General features: G+C 35.9%; 1 protein-coding gene across 9 annotated transcripts in view; it reads right to left on the bottom strand.

Moving 5' to 3' along the window:
* Window positions 1–376: 376 nt before the first annotated feature.
* LOC143229181 (apoptosis-stimulating of p53 protein 1-like) overlaps window positions 377–24382 on the bottom strand; it is a 183316-nt gene continuing 159310 nt past the window's right edge. For 8 of the 9 annotated variants that reach the window (XM_076461128.1, XM_076461150.1, XM_076461158.1 and 5 more), the window contains 9 exons: window positions 20984–21676; window positions 15647–16107; window positions 15338–15376; window positions 12071–12786; window positions 10474–10697; window positions 10066–10199; window positions 9645–9811; window positions 7847–8046; window positions 377–1617 (listed from right to left, as the gene is read on the bottom strand). In XM_076461128.1, coding sequence (XP_076317243.1) covers window positions 1579–1617; window positions 7847–8046; window positions 9645–9811; window positions 10066–10199; window positions 10474–10697; window positions 12071–12786; window positions 15338–15376; window positions 15647–16107; window positions 20984–21676 — 2673 coding nt within the window. In that variant the 3' untranslated portion in view covers window positions 377–1578. The remainder of the gene's footprint in view (window positions 1618–7846; window positions 8047–9644; window positions 9812–10065; window positions 10200–10473; window positions 10698–12070; window positions 12787–15337; window positions 15377–15646; window positions 16108–20983; window positions 21677–24382) is intronic. The other variant, XM_076461142.1, reaches the window with a different exon arrangement.

Raw genomic sequence — 24382 nt, 5'->3', positions numbered from 1 at the left:
TTTAAAGTATTTCTAGATTGCCATTTAAGTCACAGGTAAAGTAAGACTGAGATCGTGTAACTGATGTGAGTAATGTTGCGATATGCAAAAGTATGAAAAGAAAATAGTTCTGCTATTATTATTATTATTGTTATTTTACAGTTTGAGCTCTCGAGAAGTTGTTAGTCGTAGTTGGTAAGGATATACACTCGAGTGAAGCATTTTTTACTGGAAGTTATTAGCTGTCTAAGGGTAAACTCAGGTTTACTTTTCAGAAATTTGATTCATACGCATTGGAAAATAGACAATCCGATAACTGTTTTTTTTTTTTTCTTGCGACAGTAATTAATCAGTAATACAAGTGAAAAAAACACATAAGAAATACACCATTCACACATTATCAGTATGGAATGTTTTATTCAAGTCAAACAAAAAATAAGCTCTCCACTGATATGTTCCTCATGAATTCCAGCTTTTAGGCACCAATTTAATGTTCTTGTATGTATAATATCAAGCCCCTGCAACGTCAACTATATAAAAATTGGAAGAACATTTGTTTTCGATATGAACTTGAACTGGACGAAACCATCTTTGATAAGTAGATAACCAACTAATGGAGGAGCTATGAACAAATAACCATCATAAAAACTAACAACAGTCTCAAATAGTGTACTAAATTCTGCGTATATACACATTTGAAATAATTCAAACCAATTACACCAAGTTACATAACCTTGGGGGTCAGGACACACTTATTTGTAAGTGTAGAATACGACAAACAGAAACAACTAGATATTAAAAAATATTTTACAAAAAAACGTACGTCTTAGAGAGTCACTGGTTTTACAATTTAGTCTTGTTGCCAGGGGGATAGCTTTGCGAGCTATATAATTGGTAATCGCGATTACATATATTTCTCTCTTACCGCTAAGTCCAAATTACTTTGTAGACGTAATGCGAGTCAGTTAAGACTTCTGTCATATTGAACAAAGTTAAACTAGCACTAACATTATGCCAACGTAAAGTTTTTCTTACTATCAAGCATCATTCCAGATAAACTATAACAAAATGCTTATTTCTCTACCTGTCCCTTTACCGGAAACTAACAAGTTCAGGAACCCGAAAACATGGACGGAAAAATAACAACTTGTATAATACATGATATACAAATTATTTCTTCGTTCGACACTTCGAATCATCCAAGGTTGAAGTACAGTTAAAGTATTCGTTTCTCCTATGTACAAAACGTTATGTATTCAAACAATACGTACAAGTAGCATTATTATTTAAAACCGTAATTAATACAAACAATACAACAATAAATGCTAATTTACGACAGACAATTGGCCTAAACTGTCAGTGACCAATAATGAATGCATTTTACAGTTATATACACCAACTCTAACGTAGTTTCATAAGCTACATTCAATTCATCTGTTTTCACAAATACTAATAGCAAACAAACAATAAAGCTGATGCATTTCTGACAGTGCTTTAAGTAGAGAGAACACGGTGGCATTGGGTACCAACAGTTGGTTATCTCACGCAGTGTCGTTGGTTAGTTCGAGACTGTACGAGACTGGCGTATCTGGCTTGGTACTATTGAGAATCTCGTTTTGCCGTTACTCTTGGGTAAAGCTGAAAAACAAACAACAAAAAACAAACAATGGATAGATAAACAAAACTATATCTGGACGTACTGGAAAGCCTGTCTCAATACTATTCTGCATTATTTGAATTACACCAAGTACAAATATATTATACAACAAACTAATTTAGCATTTATAAATATGATAGAAAATTAAAAAATATAAAATAAGAGGAAAGTTTGCTATGATTTTAAAGTACTGTATTATTTTCACACGATCCTATATTCTATTTATATATAATTTCAAGACAGTACGAGACGAAAATAATATAGTCATCTGTATACAAAAGGTTACATCACTGGCTGATTTTGGTGTGAGGTTACGTCATTTACTCCTTATTACAAACAATAAAATACCAGGGGGAAATATTGCTGGTTCACGTACGATCTGTGTACCAAAATTATTTAACTACTGTTTGTTTGTTTGTTTTGAATTTCGCGCAAAGCTACACGAGGGCTATCTGCACTAGCCGTTCCTAATTTAGCAGTGTAAGACTAGAGGGAAGGCAGCTAGTCATCAAAACCCACCGTCAACTCTTGGGCTACTCTTTTGCCAACGAATAGTGGAATTGACAGCTACATTATAATGTCTCCACGGCTGAAAAAGCGAGCATGTTTGTTTTGACGGGGATTCGGACCCGCGATCCTCGGATTACGAGTCGAATGCCTTAACCACCTGGCCATGCCGGGGCCTTTGACTACTGAAACGCTGTTTAGGATAAAATGAATATAGACGAAATTGAATACTTAAACTCACGCATACGAAGGTTATGCTGCGCCATATGAGCGAAAACTCAAAACTGTTTGTCGATAATCGCCATTGTTGACTAGGCTCGAGATTTTTTCTCGATCGAACTCTTGAAAAAGTGATGCCATAAAATAATGAATTATTAAAATTATAGTAATAAAAAGTGTAAAAAATTTACTGTCTTCGTTTGTTACCACGACGCTTGTTTTTCCTTCCATAATTGCATTCACTCCTTTTTACTATCCCCTACCCTATGGATTTTCAAAGTATGCTCCGCGGAGCCCTTGGGGTCCACCATAGTTACCTGGGGCTCCGCGAAGAAATTTTAGAATGTTAATAGCTTCTTCCTAAAACTATAAAATTGAATCAGAATACGCTGTACAAAAAAGTAAAATATATCTTTAATATAACACGTTTATAGCGTACTGGGCCTTTTAATATTTTATTCTTCCTGATGCCAGACGATTTTATTCAGCTTAGGAGAAGTTCTCGCGGTGAAAGTGTTAATACAATCTTACATAACTTTGACAGTGGCACCACTGGTTGCTAGTACGTATGGCACCATCCCAAGATCGCATGCGTTACTGGAGATGCAAGATAGTCTAGTAATTTTAGTATGAAACATCGGTCAACTCTGGGTAGCGATGCCAACTGTCTTTTAAAAGCCAGATCTGGATTAGCGACTAAATCTCGAATGAAATGAAATATGACGTCATAGCTGAAACTTGTCCAAATTTGAAACATTGTGATGCAATTAGATGCAGTATCAATTGTTTCATTTTCAAAGTATGTTTATATGAAGTATAATTATACTTATGACAATTATAATTGGTCATTGTTAGGTTAGGTTAAATTCGTTGTGGTTTAATTAGATAAACTTGGTACCAACGGTCTGTATGACGTCATGTTTCATTTTGTTTCTTTTCGTTCGAGATTTAGACACGTAAGATCTTGCTTAATAATTTATTATTTGGCTTAAACATTCCTGTTAAAATATATAAAAATAATAGGTTAACCTTTTCTTGTAGAAAAATATATTATTCTAGCGGCCTAGCCTTTTTTCCACAAATCTTTATTTCTGTCTTCGTTATGGTAACACTGATCTTAAGTTAGCATGGAATTGTATGGCAATAAAACTCAAGTGCTTGAACGAGTTTTCATTAAAAAGCTATTTTGTGTCCGTAAAAATACTTTTAAAGCGCCAAAGATATAAGAATATGTATTTAGACAAATTAATAATTAGTTGTCACCCTTATAATGGATAAGTGGCTGAATATCAGTAATAAATCTTCTTAAGCCTAATACGAATTCATTGGCGTTATTATCGTCTGCAAGCACTTCAACGCAGGATGATGCAAGACGTACCGAAACAAGAAAGAAAAGAAAGTATGATGAAAGATTTATTGAATAGTTTCACATGGACAGGTAATGAAGATGGACCTAGTGTGTTGTGTGTTGAATGTGGAACACTGTTGAGCAACAGTAGTTTGCATCCAGTAAAGTTAAAACGTGTTAGTTACCGTATTGCAAAAGCAGGTGAAGCTCATACAGTTGCAGAAGGTTTGATAAAATCATGCGCAAAAGATTTGGTAGAGTACACGATTGATGAGAAATATCTTAAAAACATTAACTCTGTGCCCATTTCTAACAACTTGGTTTCTCGAAGAATCAATGATATGTCATCAAATTGCTTTACGGACTTAATAAGGCGAATAAAAGCGAGTCTAATTTTTTTCGTTTCAGATGGATGAGGTAACAGATGTCGCAGGTATGCAATTGTTTGTGTTTGTTCGCTGTATTCACGAAGCTAGTTTTGAAGAGGACATGCTAATTTGCAAACCTTTGCCACCTCAAACAACAGGCGAAGAAATATTTAAACTGATCGATTAATTTATGGAAAAACATGAGATCAAATGGCAGCTTTGCTCAAATATTTGCACTGATGGGGCTGCAATTGTGATTAGAAAATTTTCAGGCGTAGTGGCACGCATAAAAACCCGGACATCGAGAGTATCCACTGCTGTCTTCTTCATCGTTATGCACTTACAATGAAACGAATGCCAGAAGACTTAAAAGAGGCATTGAATGATGTCATAAAAATACACTGAACAAAAATATAAACGCCCCATGTGAAATATTGGTGTCACATGAAGAGTATTACCCAAAGTTAGTGTATACTCCTTCTACTTGTACAAAATGGATATTTCTCTTGATTAGTGTCCCAAATTTGAGTCTACCACTGCCTGTGAGCATTTGCTCAGTGATGCGTTAATGTCACTGAGTGCATGGGTGTGGCATATCCAGACGCTGCTCAAACAAAATGAGCAGTACTCGGACACTTCTTATACAGGGGACAATAAAAGGCCACCCCAAAATGTCAAATTTTGACAAAAGCAGCAATGCCTCAGATGACTCTAGTCATGCGGGAACGTGCCATTGGCATGTTGGAAGCAGGAATGTCCACCAGAGCGGTTGCTGTGCAACTGAATGTTCACTATCGGACGATAGGACGTTTGAGAGTTCGTTTTCAACAGACGGGCAGTACTGCAAATCGACTTCATCCACGTCGGCCACGTGTGACCACCCCAGCACAGGATCGCCACATCCGGCTTGTTCACATGGAGGTGGTGGTGTTATGGTGTGGGCAAGCATCGGGTATGGGCAAAGAACACAATTGCACTTCATTGAGGGGAACTTGAATGGGCAACGATATCGGGATGAGATCCTCAACCCAATTGTAGTGCCGTTTGTCCTGCAGCATAATGTCACCTTCCAACATGATAACGCCCGACCACATGTTGCCAGGATCTGCACCCAGTTCCATGAAACTGAGCACATTCCAGTTCTAGACTGGCCTGCGTATTCGCCAGACATGTCGCCCATAGAACATCTTTGAGATGTTCTGGATCGACGTGTTCGCGACCGTGCCCCAGTTCCGGATAATGTGTGTCAGCTCCGTGTGGCACTCCAGCAAGAATGGAATAACATCCCACAGGCCACCATAGACCTGGTGAACTCCATGCGAAGGAAATGTGTTGCTCTGACAGAAGCAAATGGTGGACACACAAGATACTGAACAGTGAATTTCTTCAGCCTGACCCCTACCATATTTGAAGGAGTGACAGTCCTGTTCATATGTCAATATCAAGATGTAATGGACAGTGATTTGAAGATTATTCAATAACAAAATGAATTGTGGTTGATTTCATATATTGCACGTCCCTAATGTTAATAAAAACTCAAAAGTCTGACATGGAATTCTCGGGGAAAGTGCTAGCGTGAGGAGATAGGTTTCTTTTTATCTGAATGCCATTTCGAACTTGCATATAAATTAAGGGGAAAATGCTGGATACAGAAAGTGGCTTACCTTTCGGATGTATTTGCCTATATAAATGTAGTGAATGTTACAATGCAGGGTACCATGGTAACGTACTTCAAAGCTCAGAGTAAAATGGAAGCGCTTCAACGTAAACTGAAACTTTTTGTTAAATGTATACTTATGGAAGAACTTGATTGCTTCGAAAATATCAATGGTTTTTTTACTTCTCAATGAAATTTCCTTAAGTAAAGTTGTAAACGTTTCAGTCTTGCAGCACATATCTGATTTGTCTACAACTATTGGGGGGTAGGGTACTTCCCTCCTCCTTTAGAAAAATTATCGTGGATTCAAAATCCATTTGTTGACTCTGAAAATATCAACGATTTGCCTTTGAAAGAGAAAGAACAGCTTATAGAAATTACACAGTTTTGGATTAAAATGGCCATGAAATACCCTGAAATAAGTAACAGAGCTTTGAAAGTTTTGATGCGTTTTCCAACAACATATCTTTGTGAGCAAACATTTTAACTGTATACAGCTACAAAGACCAAAATTTAGGAACTGGCTAAATACTGAAGATGATTTGCGTTTACAGGTAACAACCATAACTCCAAATAATTAACTACTTTATGAACAAAAGCAAGCCCATCCGAACCACTAATAAGTACACTGTACTTTTACCGATATAAATTTTGCAAGCAGGCATTTTTGAACAATAAAGTAGAAGCAAAGATTTTCCTTTAAATACTGATATTAATAAATTTATATTTTAAAAGCTTGAAGTAAACTTTACCTGGTGCTAGTGACCGATTGTTTCTATTTTTAGTTGTTCTTAATATATTAAGGCTCCGGAATGTTTTGTCTTTCTGATGCGAAGCTCCGCAGGTCTAAAATATCTGGGAACCTCTGCCCTAAACTAGTAACTAAGCGTCGGGTCCCCTATCAATAATGGAAGTACTACAATATTGTTACCCTAGCGGGTAAACTCGTACGAAGTGTATTTATACTGTAGGTCTAATTGTCAAACTTTAAGTACTGTACTGAGATAGTTGGAAACCTATAATAGTTATAAAATAGTGAATATTTAAAAGTTATTACATTAAGAAGCGTAAAAATCAACTGTTACGTTTTCGCTCTTTCTAAATGTATCTTGTGTGTGTGTTTCTATTTGCCAACGATTATATATAACGGGTAAACTTGTGCTTTCCGTAAAAAGTGTATTTCAACTTTAGGCCTAACTGTCGATATTTAGGCGATAATTGGAACTGAGAGTTAATAATAATGTGTTACTTAAAATCCACAGAAAGATATAGAACTGATTTAATGTATTTCCTTGTATATTTGTTTCTATAACTAAAGAAATTGTCCTCAACGTTGTAAACGTCGTAGTTTTGAACTAAATATCCTAAAAGTTCCAGTGTACAATTTGCAGAAGGAACATTGCCCCACATCGTGTTTTTAATAAAAAACTAAATTCTAATTGATTTACTACTTGGTAATTTAATCTACCAGATAATTCAACATTTTAACCATACATTTATAATACTGTATTTTTAATAAATTTTAACTGTTATCAGATTGATCATCTGAAATCAACCGAAACGACTTGCAATAGCTACATAATAATGAATTCTTAACTGCTGTTATAACTATTTAGCTGCTAATTAACTCTTTCACTCGCCTATCAACTGTGAAAAGGTTAAATCACTACATGGCAATATTACCCAGGTTAAATTAAAGGTTTTTACAGAATAATAACCCTAAAAACAGTACAGTTGTCTGGCGAGGAGGATAAAAAAATCCAAAATTTCTCACTGTTCTTTACGTATTTTCGTGTGAAATTTCTTTATTGAATTTTGTACAAAGCTATTAGAGGACTATCTGCATTTAGCCTTTCCTAATTGGGAAATGATAGAGAAGGCACTGCCCCAACTCCTTCGCGATTCTTTACTAGAACGTCATATTAGTAGGACAATCACGTTCAGTAATGAGATCGAACTCGCGATCCACAAAGTCGATCGCCTTAACCATTAGATCATGCAAGACCCATCGTATCATCTGATTACCAATGACATAATAATTATTCAAAGTTAGTCTTAAAATGGATATACACATTTTTCAGGTGCATACCAAATAGTGAAATATCACTTACACCAAGGAGATTTCTAGGAATATAACCTTCTCTATCTTTCAGTCGGGCCCACCACCATTCTCTCTCTTGTTCATCTCCTTTCCTTAACACAATGAGCATGTCGCCATCTTTAAAAGATAATTCATCCTGGTTTTGAGCTTCGTAATCATACACAGCGTACACAGCGCCACCATTCAAGATACCAAGTTTTTCCTGAACACCTGTAAGTACAAAATTTGCATGTTTTTTGTTAGCGTTTGAAATCATGGTAATTCGATTTACAATACGCGATAATGTTTTTAATAATGTTAAAAACAAAAATCAGACACTCGAAAAGAAATCGAAATAATTCTTAAAAAATAATAACTAATCTACCTTATAGTTCACAAGCGAAGATAACCAAATAACTATGCATAGATTTAGAACACAGTATAAAATGTGTGATGAACTTTGAAGAAACAGGTAGTGGCCAAACAGTGATGGTAGTGGTGGCTTCTGCTTTCAACATCCAGCTCTTAATTTCTTTCCACGTTGTTTTTCGTGATTAATTAATTGACGGTCATTGGCCACAAACGTGTGTTACGGGCCATGAAAGGACAAGGATCAAAGAAAGAAATGAACATAACTTCATACGAGCCTTATTTATGGCGGCTGTTAGAGTAAAAAATTTAGCTATTATGTATATTAACCCTGAAGACGAAAATGTCGGTTTACATAAAAATATATTATTTTATCTTTATCTGGAGTGTAAAAGTCTTTTTTCTTAACTATATAAGAGTTGTTAATCCAACTGATTTTCCATCAATAATTATTCTATGAAACATTACGAATTCATTTCATGATTAATCTTAATTCTGATTGGATCATAAAAGAGTTTACTGACGTTTGACTGTCTCGACTGCACTTTTCTGCTTCTTTATTGGTTAAACTTGATTTCGCAAACTTTCAATTCGCTATGAAACGTGAGGTTAGGGATACGATGGGGTGGGGGTAGTAGTACTTGCCCCGTCATTTTTGACGCTTGTGTGTGTGTGTGTGTGTATATAATTCAGCAATACAAAATTCAGTTAAACGAATATTTAAAAAAAACTAAAGCCCATGAAATCTATGCTGTCAAAAAATTTTGCAGCATGAATTACTACTGTGGTCTATATTTTTATCAATAAGTTTGTTTGTTTGTTTTGGAATTTCGCACAAAGCTACTCGAGGACTATCTGTGCTAGCCGTCCCTAATTTAGTAGTGTAAGACTAGAGGGAAGGCAGCTAGTCATCACCACCCACCGCAAACTCTTGGGCTACTCTTTTACCAACGAATAGTGGGATTGACCGTCACATTATGCACCCCCACGGCTGGGAGGGCGAGCATGTTTAGCGCGACGCGGGCGCGAACCCGCGACCCTCGGATTACGAGTCGCACGCCTTACGCGCTTGGCCATGCCGGGCCTTATCAATAAGAAATGCCATAAAACCATTTCTTTCGTTACATTGTAAAAATATGTCGCCACACAAGAAATACCTGCAATTATAAGGAGCTGAATTATAAATTTGCATTTTAAACTATAATCACTCAGCCATGTATATTTTCCAAACGTTCTGTATTAAGTTTTTAAATATTTTCGAGTGGTTTATAGTCTAGTTCCTGTTTCATTTGCCCGGATTTTATTTTTTGAAGCGAATCGTGAAAACACGAGTACATAAAAAAAGTTGTATTTCTGAAGTTAAAGTAAGAAACAAGAAATTCTCAAAATCAATTAGAATTCAAACTGAAGTTTTATAGAAGGTATCTGTAAAATGAACTGTTTTTAATAATTCGACTTACTATAAAGATATTCGGAACAACCATCGTAGCCTTCCTCGTCTTCCTCACACTTTTGAGCTGCAGTGTCATGATCACTGAGCGTCGTGGCAAATACACATGCGCCGTGCTCCACGAGGAACCTTACCATTGGTTGATTGTTACAAGAGGCTGCGCAGTGAAGTGGAGTCCTGTAACAGAAATTCCTTTATGAAATTCAATATATTTACCAATGATAATTCAAAATAAAACTGCAACTTGCAATTCCTTTCATAATAGTTTTAATATTGCGTTAGGTTATGAGTGAGGAATAAAAATATAACAAAAAGTGAATTACGTTTGAAAGAAATTTTCTGAACAGAACCATATAAAAAATTAATAATTTACGAAATATTACTGGTATTTAAGGACTGACAAAAAATATAATGAAATACCAGTCACTGACCAGCCATCACTGTCTTGGGTATTGACGTCACAGCCAAATTCCACAAGAAACTTGACAATCTCAAAATGTCCTGCACAAATAGCGTTGTGAAGAGCCGTGATCCCTTCATCATTAGCAGCACTAGGGTTAGGTACCTGACACAAGATCATGTCCAAAAATTAGTATAAACGACAACAATATATAATCACAGCTCGAATTAGGGCAGGCTTAAGAAAAAAACATCAGTTGTAACTTTAGTTACGGGCTTTTACTAGCAATACTTTCTACACAGTACACAAAATACCCATGTTTAATGACAAACAAGAAATTTAAGCGGTTTACGGTAGGGTTAAAGACGTTGTTGTTTAGTATCGTTTTCATTTCTTTCCATCTAAGCCTAAAGACATGGGATTATCACTGATTTCTTACCTCTTTTGTAGTCTTTTTCACAAGTTCTAATTCTCCTTCAAGGGCAGCGTCAAGTAACAAGGCTAAAGGGTCAAAACTAACCCTTCGAGAGTTTTTGGTAGAGTTCTTTGTCTTTAGGTTTCCTTTCTTTACCCTCCGCAAGGCGGCGCTGTTGTGCATGCGCAACTGTTCATAACCGTTAACTTCACTAATAGATACGTCGGTATTAGTTTCCAGAGGCTGATCTACAAGGAAAAAATAATTACAGTAAAATCAAATGCAGTACCGTACACAAAATACTGAATTTAACGTATTATTTTTACATGTTAAAAAACAACTACATTCTCGATTTCTTGTTTTTAGCTGTAAAACCAAAAATAGATAATTTAAAGGCTCTCCATTGGCGGATCCAGCCCTTGAATTTGGAGGTTTAACTACTTATCAACATTTTTGAAGTTTGTTTTGTATAAGTTATTATAAAAAATTAAAATCTTTATATAATTAATGTTTCACAAACTATCGTATATATCCTGAACAACTGTGTTTGCCCGAAAGTTCGTCGGTCTCCCATGTACGACAAACAAATCTCAACATTCACTTCTGAAATGACGGAAAAACAGACACAAATAACGTTGATATCAAATTATATTTCACAAGCAGGATATTCTACATTAAATTGTTAGAAGCTAATCACATTGTCATTCACATTTTAAAATGTAACGTAGCTTAAAGGATAAAAATGTACATTTACCGTATGTTACTGTTGAGCAGCTCTTAGCCTAACTGAAATGTTCAATAGTTACTTTATGCGGTGGGTGATACATGTAGCTCAGAGTTTTGGCTCTGAGTGAAACTCCGATTCTAATAAGATTAACCTTTCTAAAAGTTCATAAAATAATTTAAATCGATATACTAAATTAAACTTTTCCATCACTGGAGGTAGGTACTTTTCTTTGTTCGTGTGCGTGTATACACACACTTACATACATACTGCAGGTAAACCAGTTGCAGTTGTACGTCTTCCACTTAACTCAAGAGCGCATTTGTAGCTTCGAAACTTGTCAAGAGATGACAGCACCTGCTGAAATATGGATGTTCTTTATCTAGTCGACATAACGGAAGCGAATAAAGACTCGTATATTCAACAGGTATGTGTCGTAATTTTCATGAAAGCGTTATATTTCGTTTGGCCCTAACCACTTTGTAATACAACTCGTGCAGATTTACCGATATAAAATTTCGTAATTTCATGTTGTTGTTCTTTTTTCAGGTTAATAATGTGAAATAAAAGTTTAAAAAAGGAAATTTTAATTATTAAAAACTCACAAAATTAGGAAAAATCTGATTAAAGTTCCCGAACATGGCCAACATAGTTCCGTTTACGTCATAAAAATCCATTAAACAATGCTAACACTCCCAGTGTTGTTGGTGTTTGTTTTGTTTACGATTTTAACTTCGGGTTTCGATTACATAATTGACTAAACGCTTTATTAACTGTTTCCAAACTAATTAATTGATAATTGACTAAACACAGCTTTATTAACTGAATTTTGTTCCTCAAACTAATTAGCCTTGACAATTCAATTTTAAACATGGATCAACATAACGCTGTACCTACCAGACACATGTATTTGATCATTTTCTATGTTGACCGAGTCTCCATCTCCATCTGATCGAGTGTTGTTTTCAAAGACTAGAGTGGTGTTTCCATTGAATTGGTCCAACCGATCATTTAGGTTTAATGGACTCTTGGTGTTTTCCTGTTTCTTGTTATTGTGATCAAAAATTGTATCTTCAGCTTCTGTCATCACTCTGTCCGTGATGTCATTCCCAGACTGATTCTTTGCTCGATCATCTGTTCGGATGGATCCACTTAGATCAGCTGGAGGCGGCACGTTTTCAGGAAACAGAAAAGCTGGCGGCATTTCGATACGTCGGTTTATACTAATGTGCACGTTCTGGGAGTTTTGACTGGCCACACTGGAAGATATTTTTTCATTAATCCCTTCTGTTCCTTGTCTCTGTGTGCCCCCGTTCTGCTGGCCTTTAAGTCTTGGTTGGTCACTACTTGGTGGTATTTTAACAGTAAGTGGTTTTGGCCTTATCGGGAGCTTTTCTCGTCTATGTTCTTGTTCTGTGTTGCCACAGAGATTATCATTACTGGGGTCACTGGAGTTAAAATTGGTACTTTTGACGCTACAAGATTCAAATTGTGATGAACGTGTTGGATGTTCGTTGCGATACACGTGATTCATCGCTTTGGCATATTGGTCAAGAGATGCTTGTCTAAATCTATGAGTATGACGCTGGACAATCTGTGGTCTGCCTAAATATCTGTGGACAAAAATAAGATAACAATTTTTAAAGGTTGACAAACATTTAATTATTTGTATACATTTACTGTAAATTGTGTAAAAGATTCGGACGTGTTCACTTGACATCTGTGCAGAAGCAACAGCAGCAAATTCAGAAAATAGAATAGTAACCTTAACACTCCTACGAAAAGACGTTTCTAGTCCTGATTTCTCCAAGCCCGTTCCCCTGGCTGTGGTTTCGCTAGATAGTAGATAGGGACAGTGGGAATCTCGTTAATCCATTCATTAATGGATTTAAATGGCAATTTCATTTAAATACAAAATTATTAGCCTAATATTAATAACCTTTCAAGTTGCTCTGGGGCCTATTAGGCCCCACTTTTCGTAGGAGTGTTAAGCGTCAAGCCTAATATCAAACACTAGAACAGCCCATTGTACTGTCCAAAATTTGGAAATTGTAAATACGGTACTAAAACCAAAATGGAAACCTTGAAAAACAAATCAAAATTATCCAGGAAATTTAGGTGTACAGACTGTGCACGTACACACACACACCAAGTTAACGTCGTTAGTCCAAGTTCTTCAGTTTAAAAATTAAAATTTCGACGCCATGATGGAAATTCTCAAATGCTCATGTTATAGGAAAATTAATATTAGGTGACGTATTTGAAACGAGCGCTTAAAAATGTCAACAAATGTATTTACAGCGTAAGAGTGTGTCACATAACGGATACATTTTACGATTACTGTCAATGCACTTTGGCAGGTACGTAATAATTGTGATAAAATGAATGTTTCTCTACAGCAATTCAGAAACATCGAGCTGTAAATCAGGGAGAATTATCAGCTTTAGGTATTTTACGTTATCGCATAAAACTTTGGGAAACTTGAGCCATGTTAAAAACTTTCCATACTGATTGTTAATCTACATTTATTTTCAACATGTACTTAGAAAGTCAAATGGTCTACGATTTACGCATTCGTAATTTCTTAAATAACCCACAGTTATGATTTTCAACATATATCAAGAAGGTTAAACGATTTATATTTACTTCTTCAAAATTTCCTATTTCGACTGTTAACCCACAATTCTGATTTTCAGTGTGCACCAACAAAGCTAAACGATCTATATTTACTTCAAAATTTCCTATTTCGACTGTTAACCCACAATTCTGATTTTCAGTGTGCACCAACAAAGCTAAACGATCTATATTTACTTCTTCAAAAAATCGCGTTTTGTTTGTTAACCCAGTTCTTTTATATGTTTACTAAGAAAGTCTACAGTTTCATCATTTATAACCTCTGTTATTAAGCCACAATTCTTTTTCCCAATGTATACTAAGAAGGCTAATGGTTATTTTAATTATTCAGCATTTCGTGGTTTCTTAACTCTCAGTCCTTATCTCCAACTAATGGCATAGTTTATTATTCAGTTCTTAATTTTGGTTTTCAAAGCTATTTATGTTACAAATGGATAACGGATTCTTAAGTACCTGATATTGACTGGTTTCCAAAACATGAAACACATTTGTGTTGTTTATATGCACTCGTGATATCTTCATTTAATATCGATGGGGTAGAACAATGTTGCGGAATGGCTCATTTAGGAGTTTGTTTGTTTGTTTTTGAATTTCGCGCAAAGCTACACGAGGACCGTCTGTGCTAGCCATCTCTAATTTAGCAGTGCAAGACAAGAGGGAAGGCAGCTAGTCATCACCACCGCCAACTCTTGGGCTACTCTTTTACTAACGAATAGTGGGATTCACCGTCACATTATAATGCCCCTCGGCTGAAAGGGCGAGCATGTTTGGTGCTACGGGTATTCGAACCCACAACCCTCAGATTACGTGTCGAACGCCTTAACCCACCTGGCCATGCCGGGCCTTAGGAGTTGAAGATAATGGAAATACACAATGAAATACGTAAAACAAAATATTATATTATGACAATATACTAAACATCAAACAGTTCTTACGTAAAGTAACAGAACTGCATTATTAAACGCAGGCTTCGCTTGATGAAAAATAAGAAATCATACGGCTGATGTCTTTTATGTGTTTAAAATAAACATTTATACACACACATACACATAATTATAACATGGTAAGCTTAGATAATTCTCCAACGAATATGACATGCTTGATTTTAATTTATACACTTACAAACAATCCTTTTTATCACACGTTATTAAACATTCAAATAATACACATTTCACTACGAAGCACTAAATTACATATATGACACATGCAAGTCCGTTCCTAGTGTAGTAACAAATAGTACAATTAAATCTCACTAGCAAACGTTTTTAAAAGTATTCTTCAAACTATTTTAGTTTACATTATCAGTAAGTGAAGGAAATGATTAATAGTAAGCAAGCCTCATTTTTACGTTAAACTACAGGGCGGAAACTGCTAATACTATCGTATTTTGTTGCTGTCAAATAGATTAGACTGCGAACTCGATTTGTTAAGGGCGGGAAATGGTGGTTACAATCTGTCATGCTTCTGTGGTTTTGTGAAGGAGAAAAAGGGAGGGAAACCTCAAGCTTCAATAAAAAGAAACCACTTTACCTCATCACAATTCGATAATATAATAGACGCTCCCTGTAGCTGTAAAAGCAAAATAAAGATTGAATTGCACATATATCTGAAACGAAATCAGAAAGAGAATTACTAAGTCTTTCATAAAACGTTTACGAAAATATAATACATATTTAAAATAGCTTTTTTTTAAAAAAAAAGAAAGAAATGCAAAGTAGGCCTAATAAAAGTTAAGCCTTTTTGGCTCTTTCTGATGTATCACGTTTCGTGATGCAAATATAGAAATATGCATATTTTAACCTAAGAAAAGCAAAGTATTTCATGTAAGAGAAGTCCTACCTGAATCCGCTTGTGCTCTTGTTGTCATGGTTCTCAGAGCCTTTCAAAACAGACAAGGCAGAATCTACTGCATCTAACGACGTTTCTGTATGGCATCGTTCAGTGGAGGAAACACTTTCAGCAAGATGGTGGGTTTGACGAGGTGGAGGCATGGGCTTTATTGGGAGGGGAGGGTTAGGAGGGGGAGACTTTTCGAAAGATGAGATGGACAAACTTGTAGACGATGAGGTGTAAATGACATTGGTTTCTTGAGTCTGACGACCGTCTGATGAACCACTGTTTCTAGGGCTATCCAGAGATTGAACTTCCGCACGTGGTTGGGACTGGATAGAAAGGATCACATCTGTTTTTGAAATGGAGCACGAACCGGAAAGAGAGCTTCCTTGATTTCCTGGGATCGAAGTATTTGATTTTGGTTTTGGTAATGTAGGTGGCGGTTTACTGTTGGTCGAAACCGATAGCTAGATTAAGAGAAATTAAATGTGACAATATTTTATAAATGGCGCATGAAAGTCTTAAGAATTACATGAATATATTTACTCCCTCATTTTTAAGTATAAACCTTGACACTCAAACAATATAACATACAATAACAATAAACACATTGCATAACTGGTTAACGCACACAGATGTAGTAACGGTATATTATTTTATACTTCGCAAGATCTCTGATTACTACAAACCGTAAATTGAAATTATGCTTTTGTTGCCAATAATTTCCGACTTACATTTTGTATGGTTAAGAAGAAACGACTTGAGCTAACAACTTGACCCCGCTAGTACAGCGGTATGTCTCCGGATTTACAACGCCAAAATCAGAGGTTCAATTCCCCTCGGTGGGCTGATCAGATAGCCCTTTGTGGCTTTGCTATACGAAAACCACACCACCGCTAACAATTTACGGAATGAAAGGCCCCATTTCAGGTGTTTGCTTATAAAATGCAAATCTTACATATTTCATATGTTAATTCTCATATCTTGTCAATGGTTTTACAAATAATGGAACAAGAAAATAATTGTTAGTTGAGTAAGAATAGTAACTTTGTTTGAAATTATTACGAGTTTCGTTCCAAGAAAAGCTGTGTCAAATTTCTGCCAACACAGGATGTAATTCAAAATAAATACACATTTGGCATTAAATAAGTTTAGCTGTATTTTACTTTTATTCGAATACACGTTTTCAAGTCGCGTTTTGTTTCAGTAATGCCGATAAAAAAACAAGTATTCCCAAAAATGCTCAAAGCCTACATTTTAGAAACTTTTCACTTAACAATGAACTCAATCGTGCGCATGCGTACTTGAAATATGAAAAAAAAAACACACAATATGGAAGCTTCAAACTTAGATTAAGAAAAACAAACTTTCCCTGGTTGAATTCAATTTTACCTTTACTCTGATGGAAATCGATTGTTTCATGTGTGTTATAATATTATACATGTTTGTACTTTTAATGTAACAACACATATCGAATGGTTAATATTTATTTTAAACAAATAATAATTACTTCACGTATTGTGTCTTTGAAACGTGTAACAACAGTTTGTGCTTAATAATATGTTGTACAAGCAATCATGAAATGTAATTTCGCTCGAGAGATTTCGTAGCTTCACACAGATAAAGATAACACAGATTTGACGCTAATTCGTCCTTGGATTTCGTTTGATGCCAAGCGCTTAATCCTGTTGTTTGACATACTGTCAGCAGTGTAATATTTACTAATATCATTACATTTTCTAGTGAAGTGTTAATATATAAACACCCTTAGAAGCTTAATGTTAGAACAAATATCAAATTTAAGTTACATCAGGCGTTCCCTGTCAAATGTACCGACTTAGGAACGTACAGTAATCAAACTAAACAAATCTAATCAAGGCGACTATTCTCTAAATGTTCGTAATCTTTGTAGACGTTGAACTGAATTGAACTCCGTATATCTTTTATTTTAAAGAAACAAACAATGTGAGATGGAAGTCTCCGGGGATTACAGAAGCTGCCTTGATGAGATTTTCTACAATTGGTTGGTCTACTGCGTATCATTTCAACCAAGTGTCGCTTCTTTTCAGCCATTCCGACGGGGAATTATTTCTTTAAATCAAATGAGAACTTTGTTTCTTTTTTTTTTCCGCTTTCAAAAACAAACACTTGGGGTCACTATTTTTCTACGCTAACAAATGCCGGTATTTATATTTATAGAACTCATATAAGTTATAAAGGAAGTAATTGTCTTTTAATTCATGTGACTAGCGAGCAGTTTTCACTCCTGGGTACTTTTCGGCCCGGCATGGCCAGGTGGTTAGGGCACTCGACTCGTAATCCGAGGGTTGCAGGTTCGAATCCCCGTCACATCAAACATGCTTGCCCTTTCAGCCGTGGGGGCGTTATAATGTGACGGTCAGTCCCACTATTCGTTGGTAAAAGAGTAGCCCAAGAGTTGGCGGTGGGTGGTGATGACTAATTGCCTTCCGTCTAGTCTTACACTGCTAAATTATGGACGGTTAGCGCAGACAGTCCTCGTGTAGCTTTGCTCGAAATTCAAAACAAACTAAACCTGGACACTTATCGTTGATTCCCACTTGTGTAAGTTACCGCTTCATCTAATAATGAGATTTTTTTTTTTTTTCCAATGCGACACTCAGGGTCACCTAACTTATTTTCACGTTGTTCCAACACTCGCATTTCGCCTCGTTATACCTAAGGAGTGTCAAAATACATTTAAAATTTGGAAGAATTGTGACGTGAGCCCGGTGGAAACATCTCAAAAGTCACGAAAGTTGTCGACAAAAACAACAAACCCAGGATATGACTTCTGCTAATCCTACAAGTCTACCAAAATTACTTCCTGATAGCAAAAAAGCTTTGTTATGATCCTTAAAAAATAAACAAAAAGAAAACGTGGAATTCTTGTACGAATCCAAGATATCCATAATAAAGCCAAAAAGGCTGTTTTCGTGGACGCTTTTATTGAAATGTCGTTGACCCAAAATTGAAATTAGACTCAATATCACCTGATTTAGTCTATCGAAGACTATTCGCCACTGTTCTTCACAAACGAGTCCAGATTTTGTATTCATTGGCGATTCAAGGAACACAATAAAACGCTAACGTAGCTCTACACAATTAATGTCACGTGATGTGTTCATCATGACGTTAGACGACATCAACTTCAATGAAAATGTCTCTGAGAGCTATACAAGGATGACATCCTAGACATTTACACGTTGTTGTACACCCGCATCACTGGTTCTCACTTCGTTCTAATGGATGATAATGTTTCTCATACTTTGCCCACGTTATGAAAGAGCTCCTTCAGAAGAACACCACTTTACTTCGTGTGGTTTCAGCCTGTGATTCTCCACGAGTAATGAGATGACTTTAAAGAGGAATGTGACTGCCTTCTACATGCCATCATCTGAAGGTTCATCAGGAGTACACGGAAAAGATGAAAGGTCTTTGAACGTTACATTTGCTGTTAATAACCTTTCTTTTCTTTCGGCTGTTACTGATAAATTGAAAAGATGTTCCATTTTGAGGTGTAACCATTTCGATGCAGAATTTATAGAAAGGCACGATGAGGGTGTATACTGCGTTTGATAACATGTACAGCACTGTGCAAAAGTGTCAGAACAAGGCCAGAAAAACATTCAGGCTACTTTCAAAGAACAATGGAAGGTTAATCTGGGCAAAACATAAATATTTTATTAATCTACATATTTAGTACAACAAAAACCCAGCAGAAATGCTGAAGTTCAGCAAACGGTTACTATTTTGTGTGTCTCCCTTTCGTTTTAATAGCCTGCAAACAGTCTTTCAGACATTGTTTTGATATATTCGATCAAGGTGTCCTTTAAAATTTTACTCCAAATGTCTCTAATATACTCCCCATAAAATTTCTTTAGAAGTAACTTTTGATTTACCAAGTTTTTGATCTATCAAATCCCAGATCTGCTCAATTAGACTGAGATCTGTGGGGACCGTGGCATCATTTGTATAGCTTCTTCTTTCTGAGCTGAATAATTTCTGTATAGGTCAGATGAGTGTTTGAGATCATAATCTTCTGGGTATACACCATGACGAATTAGTATCTGATTGTACTGCGCTGGCCCATTATTCTATATAATTTGCAAATATTTCCTGTCGTATCAGCAGAACACCCCCAAATAATCACACTGCCTTCCCATGTTCCATGCACTGAGATACGTATGTTTCTTTTACCTTTCTTCCGTCCATAACACCCTTTTCCAATCATCAAAAGTCCAGTTTTGTACGTTTTAGCAAGTTTCTTAGAATATTTGAATATCAAGGTAAAGGTGTGTTTTTTTAACTGCTACGTAACTAAATATTCCATTCTCGTTGAGTCTTTTTGATACTGTAAATCTGGACACTTTTCTATCATTTATTGATGTACATGGTTGTTTATCTCGTGCTTGAGATCCGTGTCAGTCTTTCTTCTGTCCAGAAGGCTGCATAAATTAAGATACTTAATAACAGTATCATTTAGTTTAGGTGTTCTGTCTCTTCCTTTACTATTTTCAGATTTATCTGTCTCAGTCTGACGATCTAGGGTGTAACTGACAGTGTTTCGGAACATTATAAGTCCAACTAGCATCATGTAAAGCTCTCATGGGAACTCTATACTCTACTGACAATTTGCTGTGATTTTTGGGCCATGACATGACAACAAAACTTGATATATAATGTTAAACACTGTTTTTATCAAGGTTTACTTGTGGAGTGCTATTAAGTCGGTTTATTCTAACATATACCGGTACCATATGTCAGCTCCTTGCTAGCTTCTTTCTATATAGTTAAAACTTTGCATGGGGTATTATGACAATTATTTTGGATCCTAAATTTGATCAGTATGTTTGTTTAAGCAGAACCTTTATGACATGACCTTAGTACAAGTATACGGGAATTCTAAAGAATAATAAGTATTCTCACCCTGGTTCATTCAGTTGTCAACAGTGGTCAGTAAAGTATGACCATAATGTTAAAATTTACATTATGTAATAGCATGGATAAATTAGCACCATAAAATGGAAAAAAGGATAAAATGTTCTCTTTTATTGATAATTTTGCACATTACTGTAAAAAAGAATAAAGTACATAACTATAAGGTGGTCACTATTTATGTATTATTTAGTATATTTATTTTGAAAAATTAGGCCTAGGAAATGCTGAGTATTACATGTAGGTACACACACACACATGTAGACGTTCATATATTTATTAGAATATTTAATAAATAATTAACTATAACACAAATATTTAATCAAATCCGATCTCATGAAGATTCAAAAGACAGACTTATGGGTACAAGAAAACTAGTTTACTTACAGAATTACTTTTATGCGATTGTCCTTGATTTATGGCATTATTATTACCAGAAACCTGCCCTCTGGGGGCGGAAAGTGTACTTGGGGTAGAACCATAGACTCGTGGAACAAGATGATCAATGTGTTGCTGGGGCGGTGGGATTATAGGGTGTCTAATGGGCTGCTTCTGGGGAGATGTTGCAACCTGCTGGGTGTTGGAAGAGGAAACTGTGGTGCCAATTTCTTCAGTCAACTTTGACCCTTCTTCACCCTCATCAGAACTACTGTAATCTTTTCCATACTTTGTAAACTTCGTATTGTACGGCAGAGTTTGATATTTCGGATCATTCTTGTTACTGGCAAACTCACTTAACTCCTGGACGCCTTTTACGCCCCCTAACGGAGCATCTAAATCGTCCTGGACCCGATCCGGTTCTACAGATGCATGTTTTAACGGTTCAACCACAACAACATTGGTGTTGAGAGGTCGCGGGTGTGTTTTCGTTGCACCAGATCTCACGTGTGTTTGCTTGGCCACAGTAGCAGCACGAACCTGGCTAGAAATCTGTTGATTTAACATTCGTTTTCGGTGAAGCCGTTGCTGTAGATCGGCAATTCGTTGGTCCATTTCCGAAATTTCTTCCTGACGTTTCGACAGTATCTCCCTCTGGTGTGCAATCCGTGCATTCTGTTGCTCATTTAACTTTGTCCGATACTATAAAAGAAAGTTATGATAGCTGAATGTCAAGTTCATAACATATTTAATTATTTAAGCACAATACTTATAGGTTAGAAATAGCACAACTTTTTTTTATTTGGTTTCCAGAAAACTTACAATTATCACGAGATTTGAATTAGTCAATGTTTTGCTTATAATAATGTCCACATAATTAAACGAAATTAAAAACAGACACATCAGGGAAACCCGTTCTTGCAATTCCAACTATTATAACTATTCCAAGGATATATCCCACTCTTAGCAAACGCTCAACCTATGTATCTAAAGGGGTAACCCTGTAATAACTACTAGTAAGTTGTTCCCAACAATGGTATATTTGCAGACTTATACCGATATAAATCGGGTTTCGACACCTGTGGCTGAAAGAGCAGAGATTGCCATTTGTGTAGTTTTGTGCTTAATAACAGGCAACAACTAGTAAATTAGTTTTTAACAACTCTCTACCTCGCAAATGTGAATTATTTAGGAGATAAAGGGATAATGTAATACCAGAGTCACCTTTTCACTTAACAGATACCAGACCTAAACTTCGACAAAAATAAATAATTTTTAACGGTCTCAAGAATATTTATGTCCAAGTTTCTACATCATGTGCTATATTAAATTTTGAAAGGAAATACTCCATTTTTCCGGAGAGTCAGGCGTGATACAGTGGTTAACGGACGTGAATGGTTAAATCAGAGGATTCACAGTTTGAGCTATTTAATGCAAAAATGATCTTTGCACTTTCGAGTCATGGATGCGCTCAATATAAGAACAAAGTTCATTATTCGGGCAGGCAAAAACAGCCGCAAGAATTGGTAGCGGATGAATTTCCTCCAGTTTATCTGTTCAAAATTAAGTGAATTATGCGCAGATAGTCCTTGTGTAGCTTTTCCGGTAACTCTGGAACAAACAAACTAATCGAAAGTGTAAGTTTAACTTTAGAGTTTTAGTTTTGATCTAATTAAACAGTTTACTTTGATCGGTAATTAATATTAATTTCTTGACAGAAGTTTCTCTCTCTCTCCGCAGGTTTTGACTTGAAAGTTTGCGGAGAAAGTAGTGAATGGTAGAAAAAAGTATTCATGTATATATATTATATATAGTGAAATTAAATAATTATATCCAAATGAAACTAAATGAATAAACAAAATCATGAGGAAGGACTGCATTAAAAACAACAAATCCCAACCTCTGATTAATTATATCATAACCATAAAATTTAAGCCATAAACCAAAACATATTAACATAAAATAAAATACTCTGCATATTTAAAAAAAAAAAAAATGATCCTAGGGTACAAGCTACAACGTGGGATTTATAAAACGTATTCTAGGTTTTGGAGGTGACTGAAAAAGTAGGGCCCACATTGCGATGGGGATACACCGTCTATCAGTCTTAACCTCAAATTCTCGTTTCACATTTGAAAATTAGAAATTAGGAAAGCGAGATGTGGGTACTCAATCCCGTAACGTCCTACATCTATATCACCCTTCACTGCCTGCAGACAGTTGTGAGAAGGTAACTGCTCTCCCAAGTTAAAATAAGAATAAGAAAACGATCAACATGAAAAGATGAAAAAATAATAAATAAATAAAAAAACAAAAAATGAAAATAAGGTACTACCATTTTAGGGTAAGTAAGATAAAACTTGAAGATATAATTCCTGCCTCCAATATGGTAGAGGCACAAATTAACACGACACCAGTAAAGTGATAATTCACTGTGACTGTCGTGCTTTTATGGTTTCGATTTCAACTCTTTTTTTTTTTTATTTGCAAAGTATTTCACATAAACGACACCTACTCTGAGTGTAATTACCTAAAACAAAATAAACATTACAGAATGTCAGCTGCAATGGGCTTTTTCGACTTATTTAGATCTAAAACACGTATGCGCACTTCGTTAAAATCCACATGTATATCACTTTATGGACGCGCATTCAGACGTTTCTGCATAATCTGCTAAGTTTGTCTTCATTACAAATTTAAATTTACTTTACTATGCAATAATTTAGCTTCGGTTCGTTATATAGTCCACTATAAATACCTTATGTCTGCCTTTTTCCTTACTGCGGATTTATTTTTAGCTTTTGTAAGTTTCTTTGTTTCAATTTGTACATCAGTGTCATACACTGAACGCTCACAACTGTTTCATACTCTGTACATTATTATATCTATCACTGCTATATTATGTTTACTTTACGTGCTATTTCATTGAATAAAGTTACATCTACGCGAGTTTCATTGACTCACTGCATAATTTTGTTTTCAAATTGTTTGTTTTTGAATTTCGCACAAAGTTACACGAGGGCTATCTGCGATAGCAGCCCCTAATTTAGCAATGCAAGACTAGAGGGAAGGCAGCTAGTCATCACCAACTATCGCCAACTCTTGGGCTACTCTCTTACCAACGAATAGTGGGATTTACCATCTCATTATAACGCCCCCACGGCTGAAAGTGCGAGCATGTTTGGTGTAACGGAAATCCGAACCCGCAGCCCTCGGATTACGAGTCGAGTGCCTTAACCACCTGGCTATGCCGAGCCTTTTTCACACAGACCACAATTCATTGGCCTCACAAATAGTGCCATCAAAACAGCACAGCTAGTAAAAATGATATCATACGTTTTGGGTTTTGAATTTTGCGCAAAGCTACAAGTGGACTATCTGCGCTAGCCGTCCTTAATTTAGCAGTGT

The sequence above is a fragment of the Tachypleus tridentatus genome, chromosome 1, assembly GCF_004210375.1.
Source record: "Tachypleus tridentatus isolate NWPU-2018 chromosome 1, ASM421037v1, whole genome shotgun sequence".
Taxonomy (NCBI): domain Eukaryota; kingdom Metazoa; phylum Arthropoda; class Merostomata; order Xiphosura; family Limulidae; genus Tachypleus; species Tachypleus tridentatus.
Note: the sequence above shows the minus strand (reverse complement) of the source record. Positions and strands in the feature narration are given on the sequence as shown.